We start from the raw sequence: 10368 nt of genomic DNA, 5'->3' as shown, positions 1-10368 counted from the left end.
ACTTCCTTCCATTGAAACTTTGTCCTGCAACAAAATCGAAACTAAGATGTTACGATAAAATAGAAATAGAAAAAAGTTCATGAATTGAATGGAAAATGAGAAAAATCGAAAACTAACTTGTATTGCAAAAGGATAAATCAGACGAAATGAAGTGAGTGAATAAAAGGTCTGATATCGTCCCTTATATTTATAGAACTAAAAGGAACTCTTCGATTATTGAAGTCAGTTAAAATAAACTCTTGATTATTGTGGAACTCTTTGATTATTGAAGTCAGTTACTGAAATAACCAATCATATAACAGCCAATCTTGACGAAAAGAAACTCTTCGGTTACTGAGTTACATGATGTCGTTTGGAAGAGACTCTTCGATTCCTGAGATATATGTTTGAACAAAAAAAAAAAATCAACCATTACTCGTAGGAGAGTCGAACTAGGGTCGAACAAATGTTTCGGTATCATAGGTTTCGTGGTTTAGCCGCTAGGCTGAGGAGAATCATCTGTTAGTTGCTTCCACATAATTGAATTTAGCCATACAATTTATAGTATAATACATTGGAAAGATCTTTGATAGTTCAGGATGGGCTTCCAGAGTATGCATGAATAATATACATGAATATTAGTGTGCTTCTTTCTTAAACTAGAAAAAAATGAAATGAGATCAAAACTAAGGATTAATATCTACACATTTGGAAAATTTGATAATGTGATTTGCAAATTTTGGAGGAAAAAAAAATATATATACACATCTCATAGGATTCGAACCTGAAGATGACTAGGAGGAAAGAGGGAGTTAAGGTGTAGTAGCCACTAGGCCAAGTTAATTTCAGTCATTACATGTTGTAAGTAAAGTAATATATTTCTTTTATTTTTATTCAACTTAAATTTTTTTTAAAAACTCTGATTAGTAGGGAAATCGAACCCGGGTCGAGTCAAGCGTTACAATTTCGACAGATAGGTGTTTTAGCCGCTAGACCGAGGAGAATCATCTGTGCCACTTTTCCACATAATTATTCTTAACAGAAAATGTTGTATTATAAACCTTGGAAAGGAACTCGGTATTTCTGGATGGGATTCCAGAATAGTTGAATATTACTGTGTTTTTTTCTAGCAAAGAAGTTTAAACTAAAAATTGAAATGAGATCAAAAGATAATGTTGTATATTACAAAAGTTGGAAGAAATCATACTTATTCAGGATAGGGTTCCAAAAGAAAAAATGTATATGGTCTTGTGCATATCATGTAACCATCAAATAGCCAACATCCAAATAATAATCGATAAAAATGTAAAAATGTAGAACTTCATCCTATAGGCCTCTGGCATGTGATCTTGTTGTGCCCTCCTGTGCCACATCTGCTGCACTTGTGGGACTGAGATTTAGATCCAGGAACCCCAAACTCGCCAACGGATCTCTTTCTCTTTGTAGGAGGGCGTCCACTTTTCTTTTTGGTAGCTGGAGGTGGGCAAGACAGTTCATCAATATTCTCTGGATAGGTGGACGTTGACAACTCTCCACCAGGATGTATGCTTTCAGCATAAGCTTTAGCCCACGTTTCTGTCAAGTGAGAAGCATCAACAAAACGGTTTTCATCTCTCTTGATATGCTTAGCAGCAGCGATGGCATGGATGCAGGGGATCTTGTCAATGTCGAAAACATTACATGTGCAATGCCGCTTCTCCAAGTCAACAACAAACTTCATTGTTTCATCCTTCACCTCAAACTCGCTTCGATCAACTTGATACACATTCAACAACATTGCGGCCCCTAACCTAGATACCAATTTCTGCACAACTTTTGGAGTAACCAGGTGCTTATGTTTCGCAGCCGCTTCGCGTCGCTCAAAAAACCAAGTGGTCATCGTCAATCTGATAGTTTCAAGGAGAGAGATAATGGGCAACTCACGAGGCATCTTCAACATAGAATTGAGAGACTCTGCAATGTTGGTAGTCATGATATTATACCTGTTCGCAGGCGCATAGCTTCGTGCCCACTTCCTAAAATCAGACTCTTCCAGATACTTAGCCAATTCAGGACATTTATCCTTTATGTCCTTGAAGATTAACCAGAACTCGTGACACGTATAGGCATCAGCAGCGCTTTCCACCAGAGGTAGCAACCCAGTCTTCGCATATGTAGGAGTGATGTTGCGGAGCAGATGGATCCTGCAAATTCCATGGTGAGATAAGGGATATACATCCTCCAACGCTGAAGAAATGGAGTTAGCCCTGTCTGATACAAAAACAAGATCCGAAGCGTCCGGGATCTTCTGGCTCAAACCTCTAAAGAACCATTTCCAAGAGGCGCCGTTTTCTGCGTCAACCACTGCAAAGGCGAGAGGATATAGATGATAATTCCCATCTTGAGCACAAGCTGCCAATAAAGTCCCATTGAATTTTCCCTTCAGAAATGTACCATCTACTGCAATAACTCTCCTCATCAATGAGAATCCCCTTATCGATGGACCAAAAGCCACAAATGCATACTTGAACTTTCCTGCAGCATCAACATGTTGATAAGTCAAGGAACCAGGGTTTGTTTCTGTGATTTTATACAACCACCTAGACAAATTGTAATAGCTGTCTTCAGGAGTCCCTCTAACCAAAATCTGAGCTTCTTCTCTCACTCTCCAAGCTTGTTTGTAATTGATGTGAACACCATGCAGCATCCTGACCTGTTCAATGATCTGTTTCGGTTTGAGACCTTCCTTTTTTCTCCATAATTGCTGGAAATCAAAGAACCCAACAACTTTGCAGATGCTTGTCTGTGGTTGGCTTTCCTGTGTGTTGTATCGCATGTATGCTCATGAACATACTTTTTAACAACGAAAAAATCTGAAACAGGTAGCTTGATAGCACGCATCCTCCACGTGCAATTTTCATCAACACAACTCAAAAGCACTCTTGACTTGTTAGAAGAGACAGTCTTGTACTCAAACTTCCACTCTAAAGCCTATTTCTTCATCCTCAACATCAACTCTCTCTTTGTCTTAAAATAGCTATTCACCTTAATATCGCCAGCTACTCTCGTGTTTGGTGAAAGTCCAATATGGACAGGGCTAAAATCCGGAAGAGCATTCAGAGGAACTGTAGAAACACCTTCATATAAAAGACTCTGCAAAAGTCAAGTAGTTCTGTAAGGCATAATACTTGATTATGAAGCATATCATGCAAACACAAACAGAAAAAGAGAATTAAGGACAATGTACCTGTTTTTCACTCTGCACAGTAGAAAGAATCACTGGATTGGCATTCAATGGAACAGTAGAAACAAATGTATCAGAAGCTTGAATGTTACAGCTAGCTGAATCAGTACTAAAATCCGGAAGAGCATTCAGAGGAACTGTAGAAACACCTTCATATAGAAGACTCTGCAAAAGTCAAGTAGTTCTGTAAGGCATAATACTTGATTATGAAGCATATCATGCAAACACAAACAGAAAAAAGGAATTAAGGACAATGTACCTGTTTTTCACTCTGCACAGTAGAAAGAAGCGCTGGATTGGCATTCAATGGAACAGTAGAAGCAAATGTATCAGAAGCTTGAGTGTTACAGCTAGCTGGATCAGTACTAACCTGCAAAAGTCAAGTAGTTCTGTAAGGCATAATACTTGGTTACGAAGCATATCCTGAAAAGTCTAAGTAAGAAAAAAATCATACAAACCTTAACACACAAACGACAGGTTCCATCAAATGCTCTAGTCTTGGAAATGAAAGTTCTGAGCTGACGAGTATTACCTATCGAGAGTGGGGGGAAACTTTCAATAATACATTTCATATCCAATGAAAAACCATAACTCAAACTGATTTCTTCCTCTTTAACACTAAAATCTTCAGAGACAATCTTCATCAAATCTTCATACAGTAGATCTTCTTCTATGGAAATGATTGATGCATTCCTCTTCAAATCAACAAGAAACTCCCACTGGAGAGATTCTTTTGAGATCCATTGTCCACAGATGCACAAAACTTCCATTGTTCTACAAAATCAACTTCAATTTATCAACAAATGAATAATATATAACAAAACCTAGATAATGTATAACAAAATGAAATGATTCAAACCTTAATCAAATCAGACACACGAGAGAGAGAATGAGATGAATAGACGTAGAAACGACAGATCAATTGAGAAACGACGACGACGACGATAAATAAACGGAGAGACGACGACGACGGATCAATGGAGAGGCGAAGACGACGACGGAGAGACGACGACGACGACGACGGAGAGACGACGACGACAACGACGGAGAGACGACGACGGAGAGACGACGACGGAGAGACGACGACGACAACGACGGAGAGACGACGACGAAAGACAGCGATGAGGAGAAGAAGAAGCGATGAAACGAGGACGGCGACAATTAATTTCAAATTTGTTTTTTAAATTAGTTAAAGAAGAGGGCATAAGGGTAAATTGCCCCTTTAATGAAACCTATTTTTGTGACTTCTGATCCTGAGTGCTAATTTGGGGAGGAAAACTTGGTTTAGTATTCTTTGTGTCATTTTCTCATAAGATAACGAGGTTGTATTTTTGTTAATCAAATAAACACAATTAATACTAATAAATTAGACCAAGTAAAATGAGAAAATATGAAAACATTTGGTTGGTAGAAATTTAAACAAACCACATTAATATAAAAACAATTGTTAAGCTGTAAAATTAAAAAAAAAGAAATAGATTATTGCATCCAAAGATATCACTAATACTAGATATAAAACTAGATAATGTAAATAAAATAAACATATCAAAATATCCACATTACCAAAATAAAAATAGCCCATTAAATTTTAACATTATGTTATGAAATATAGTTAATCGCGGCATAATGTAAGGTTGAATATTATACATCAAACAATTTTAACCATAATAATTGATATACATAAAATAATAATTTCTAAAATGAATTTTAAAATATATAGATAAAATAGTTGTAAAACAATTATGAACATGATATTTTCTATTAAAATAAATTAAAGATTTTAAATAAATTTGTATTATTATTTTGTTTATTCGCATGGTCGTAGGGGGGATTTGCCCTAGTCTTTCCATATTTATGGTGCAAATCGCTCCAAAACAGATATTTAGAGGTATTCCAGCCTATTCATTGTCTAGAGAAATCTCTTTATATTTATGGAAACACAATAGCTTTGCCTTTCTGACCAAATTTTCTCTCACCTTTGAGCCACCGAAGGACCAACACACGCCGGGAAAATCTCCCTCCGAACCACGGTCCTCCGCTTATCCTCACCCTGGTTCTTGTAATAACTGCGGCGGACCAACAATTACCCGATATGTCACCGCCACCAAACTACCGCCCGATCCGAGCTCCGACTATCAATCTCCCCCACAACTCTCAGGCGATCATCCTCTCTCCCATTCCTCAGGCCGAGCAAGTCTCCGCCGTATCAATTCCAATGTCCCGTCAAGAGAATCCACTCCCCAGATGATATTCGCCGCTTCCAGGAATCAGCCTCTTTCAAGAACTTGTTAGGATTCGTAGTCTCTCTATCGGAATCGATCCACGGACACAAAATCTCAGATCCTTGCCATGTTTCACCCACCGTCGCCACCACCATAGTCTCAATTCTCGAGACCTTGTTGCGATGGATCGACGAGATCCCTCCTGTTCAAATGTCCTCTTGATACAGTAACATCTCGTTTAGGTCATGGCACGTATCGCCTCGCTGAGAAAGGCGAATCACTTATCCATGAGTTTCTCCCCAATGAGTTCAAAGAATCCACGATCGAGCTTCGGAAACGCAAGCAGAATCGATTACGGAACAGGGCACGAGACGAACTTCGCTGCGTGGCTGTATTGCTTAGCGGAGATGGGGATCATCAAGGAAGAAGATTACCATGCTGTTGTGGCTAGGGTTTTTGTGAAGTATCTTGAATGGATGCGAAATTTGCAGATGGTTTATTGCTCAGAGCCTGCTGGTTCTCTTGGAGTATGGGGACTTGATGATTACCATTTCTTGCCCTTTATATTTGGGAGCTCTCAGTTGATTGATCATAAGTATATGAAGCCCAAATCCATTCATAACGATGATGATATCTTGGACAATTTCTCTAGTGAGTATATGTACTTGTCTTGTATTGGGTTTGTGAAGACGGTGAAGAAAGGGTTGTTTCCTGAGCACTCCCCGTTGCTTGATGATCTAAGCGGTGTACCCAACTGGAAGAAAGTGAATAGCGGCTTGCTTAAGATGTACAAAGTTGATGTGCTCGAGAAGGTTCCCATTATGCAGCATTTCCTCTTTGGCTGGCTTATCAAATGGTATGACTCTTCTTTCGTTTTATCTCGTCTTAAAGCATAGTAACCTCTGGCTGTGTAATGTGGTTTGTAGATTGGGTTTTGTATCACGGAACTGATTGATATATCTTGAACTAAAGGAGAGATAGTTTGGCCGTCTTTTGTATCAATATGTTTGATGGGAAGCAGTAAATTCTTGACAGTTACAAACCTGTTAGTTAGAGAAACTTGTAGTTTACAGATTATTAAGTTACATTATCTATTGACGCTTGACATTATCAGACATGAACTTAACTGAGACGGCTTGTTCTTTGCCACTCAGAGTCATACCTAACTTCTCTAATTGAGTCATTAGGTTCTTGGAATGTAATTAATTTAATTGATTAAAACAGGGAGGAGTGAATTACTTTAGCATAATACATTGGAGCAGGGACGTCGATTTCTACTTGGAGAGATAGCTTATAATGTAATAAAGAAACGTTTTTGCTTTTGCATGTATCGGATAGCTAGATGAGATAGATAGGAACCTTTAATAGCTTATACTATCTTTCGTATTGTGTATCCTTTGGGTTTGATACTTCAACTTGTTTTTTATTTGTTTTTTGGTGATTCCAGTCCCATCTGACTTTTACTTTGAAAGTCTCAGTAGCAGAGTAAATGACAAATACAAAATCCGTGACACAAGGTAGAGATTCTTCTTAAGCCTATTCACCGAAACCAAAGGACCTTAAACACACACAAATCACCGAGCTGAAGAAACATTAGTTTTAAACTTTAAAATTTTCTCCGCAGAATGCTCAATCTTTCAACAGCTACCATATTTGTGTGTTTTCCATTTATAAAAAGGAAAGTTCCAACTACCGCTAACAAACATTATACAGTGAAATATGCATGGGTTGCTACTTGGTAGCAGTTCTAGTCTCCTCAAAACGAGTGAGAAGTCGTATTCCCCTAAATTTGAATGATGTTTGTGGTTGCCAAATAAAAAAAGCTGTTTCACATTAAATCTTTGCCTGTCTTTTGTACAATCAATTTAACAAAACAAATATGATATGACTAATGAAATTGATAACATGACTTTCAAAAAAAACTGTAATTAACATAATTTCAGTGTATGAATAATAAGGCTACAAAAATTTTCAAATATCATCAATGAAATTTAACAAAACAAATATGACATGGATAATTTGAAAGTTTAATTTGAAATTATCCATGTCATAAATGAAATTAAATTAAATCAACATTAAATGACATGGCTTCAAAATCGATAACTGTATTTTTTAAATACTGTTACGTTCAACATACAAGTGTATACCATATATATTATTCATACGATAATGTTAATTAAATAATTAGTACTATGCCTTGACCCGCCCGACCGGACGGGTATTTTATTTTATGTTTTTAGTTTTTTTAGTTTATATTAATTGATGTATTTGTAGTATTTAAACATAAATTTATATTGAAAATTAATCTTTGCAGTTTTAATAAAAATTAAAACTAAAAATTTAACAAAATATTATGATATAAATTTTATCCTAATTAAAATAATATTGAGGTGGGTCATAATTTTTTCCATTTTCAAAATTTTAGCATCCCATAAAAACAAAGAAAATAAATTTATAAATACATAAAATATATAAACATATTTGAAACTATAATATCTACTAAAATAAATTTGTTAAATAAAAATAATCTTGCGCTGTTGTTGTTTATTTCTAGAGCTTGACCCGTGACCCTATAAATATTTGCTTTCACTTTAATTATTTTCTTTGTACTAATGGTATAATATATATATTTGTAAATTAAAATGTATTACATAATTGTTAATATAAAATTTTAAAGCATAATAATTTTATTTATTACTTTGAATAATTATATTTTGTAATTTTAATTGTCTATTATATCACAATGTGTCATATAAAAAACAAAATTAATAACTAATTGGACTTATATTATGAAAGCACTATACTAATAATATATGAATAAGTATTTTATATTTTACTTATATGTTATATAAATTGATTATGATGTGTAATTTTTTATTTTATTATTTATTACTAACAAATATTAAAAATATTTAATATGTTAATATAAAATATATTAGTAAATCTATTTTGGTTAACATTTGATTAAAGAAATATATTCTTTAAATTAGGAAAAAAACATTAAATGCTTAAATTTATTATTTAAATTAGAAAAATACAAGCATACTTAAATATATGTTCAATAAATAATTTAATGGCATTCTAATGTAAATAAATGGTAAAAGTAAGGGAAATTTTTATTTTGTACTTCTCTTTTAATAATATCGATAGTTTTATTAACAAGTGGACTATGAGCATGAGGATTGAGTGAGTTACCGTCACTGAAAAGTGAAAACCCATGAGAGGCTAAAGTACGACACCAACACGTCAATGGCGTTTTGTTGATTCACAAAGGTAGCGTTAATAATTGTTTATTTAAAATCATATTTAATTTTGACCCCCAAAAATTAATATTAACCATTATAATCCCACCATATATTTGGTCCAAAAACCACCTTATATATGCCAAGGTATTTAATCTATATTATTAAAAGAGAAGCAGTTTTTAAAAATCTAATTATAAAATGTTATTGAACCCTTTCATTAGAATATTTATATAACCTTAATTAATCAACTCCACATAATATGTTTAATATTTGTGCCAAACTAAAAAATTCTGCCACCAGATTTTGTGCTTATTAACAGAAAATAATTATAATAGCATTTATTTTCAAATACAAGAAAAATAATGTTTAGATATAGTTTATATTGTGAGCTATGATGATCATTTTCCACTCCACATAAAAGCTGATTTACAATATTTATTAACATATTATATGAACCAAATTTTTTTATATACAGAATGTAAAACTTTTATGTAAAACATAATGTATAGAAACATGACAATACTTTAAAGTTTTTTTATTATATTCAAAATTTTATGCGTATAGACAAAATATGTTTCTAAAAATCTAACATTTTATTTGAAATCTGAAACATTGACCGAAAACCGAATCTGAAACACAAAAGAATAATCGTGACACTGAAGACATATTTGAAACAGAAAAATATATTTAATATACACAATACATTTTAGATACTCAGGATACCGGTTCAGATCTCTGTAGAATCCAAACCTAAACCGACACAGCGAGTCTGAAATATACCCAATAGATACTTTGCCGTAGACTTGGATCTGAACCGATTCGGATCGGTTTTTATTCCAACCAAACAAAATGTTTGGACCTAAAAAAGAGTTACATAACAATATACATACAAAATTTTAAATAAATTAATTCATAAATCATATAATTTTATAAAATTCTATGTTTTGATATAATTCAATATTGCAACATAATAACATACAAAAATCATTAACATTATTAAACTTTTTATTGTAAGAAAACCCGCGCTTTTGAAGCGCGGATCAAGATCTAGTATCTACTTTATAAATATATAAGTATATGTATGGTTCTTGGTCTTTATAAATCTACATTTTTTGTTAACCATAAACACGTAGTTAACCAATATTGTTTAAAAGCATTTTTTCTTTAAAAAGAACACGTAGACTACGTGTTTAGGAAATCACACAATTTAAGCTAAGTGGTTATTCCATGCTCCCTGTCACACATATCACCGCTCACCTATCACTCACTTACCATATCTCACTTATATATAGATCATAATATTATTTACATCTTGCATATCCCTTCATATACAATTCTACATCTTGCAAAGTAAAATCAAAATGCTCTTGAAAGACGAACTATGGTAAACTTACGGCCGGATGTTATATCCTTAAAAAAACACGTCACAGTCTATATGTTTGACATACATCTTTTGTTTGGGTATGTCAATTCCAATGTTGTGTCCCTGAAATGCAGTAATCCTAAATAAGTTTGCTTTGTCTGCTAGTCTTTCCTTTATGTTCAGACATAAGACGTAGGGGAGAACCCAGACAGTAGCGGCCCTCAGCTCTGAGTCCCCCACGTCTTATGTCTAAACGTAAAGGAAACACTAGCAGACGGAACACACTTATTTGGGATTGCCGCATTTCAGGGACACAACATTGGAATTAACATACCC

General features: G+C 34.2%; 2 protein-coding genes across 2 annotated transcripts; one reads left to right on the top strand and one right to left on the bottom strand.

Moving 5' to 3' along the window:
- Nucleotides 1-1300: 1300 nt before the first annotated feature.
- Nucleotides 1301-2794, bottom strand: LOC125578126. The gene has a single exon (XM_048740422.1). It carries the CDS (start codon nucleotides 2792-2794, stop codon nucleotides 1301-1303), a length of 1494 nt encoding a protein of 497 aa, XP_048596379.1.
- A 2247-nt stretch (nucleotides 2795-5041) lies between these two features.
- LOC106422084 (serine/threonine-protein phosphatase 2A activator) lies at nucleotides 5042-6415 on the top strand. Its single transcript, XM_013862911.3, is given in 5 exon segments — nucleotides 5042-5286; nucleotides 5288-5395; nucleotides 5397-5676; nucleotides 5678-5751; nucleotides 5753-6415. Coding segments are annotated over 5 exon segments (1260 nt in total). The 5' UTR covers nucleotides 5042-5056; the 3' UTR covers nucleotides 6321-6415.
- The last annotated feature ends 3953 nt before the right edge of the window (nucleotides 6416-10368 follow it).

Source organism: Brassica napus, chromosome A9 (assembly GCF_020379485.1).
Source record: "Brassica napus cultivar Da-Ae chromosome A9, Da-Ae, whole genome shotgun sequence".
Classification (NCBI taxonomy): domain Eukaryota; kingdom Viridiplantae; phylum Streptophyta; class Magnoliopsida; order Brassicales; family Brassicaceae; genus Brassica; species Brassica napus.
Note: the sequence above shows the minus strand (reverse complement) of the source record. Positions and strands in the feature narration are given on the sequence as shown.

Bases quoted from the DNA above. Each gene is read 5' to 3' on its own strand.
- LOC125578126 (XM_048740422.1), bottom strand. From the start codon at position 2,794: ATGCGATACAACACACAGGAAAGCCAACCACAGACAAGCATCTGCAAA.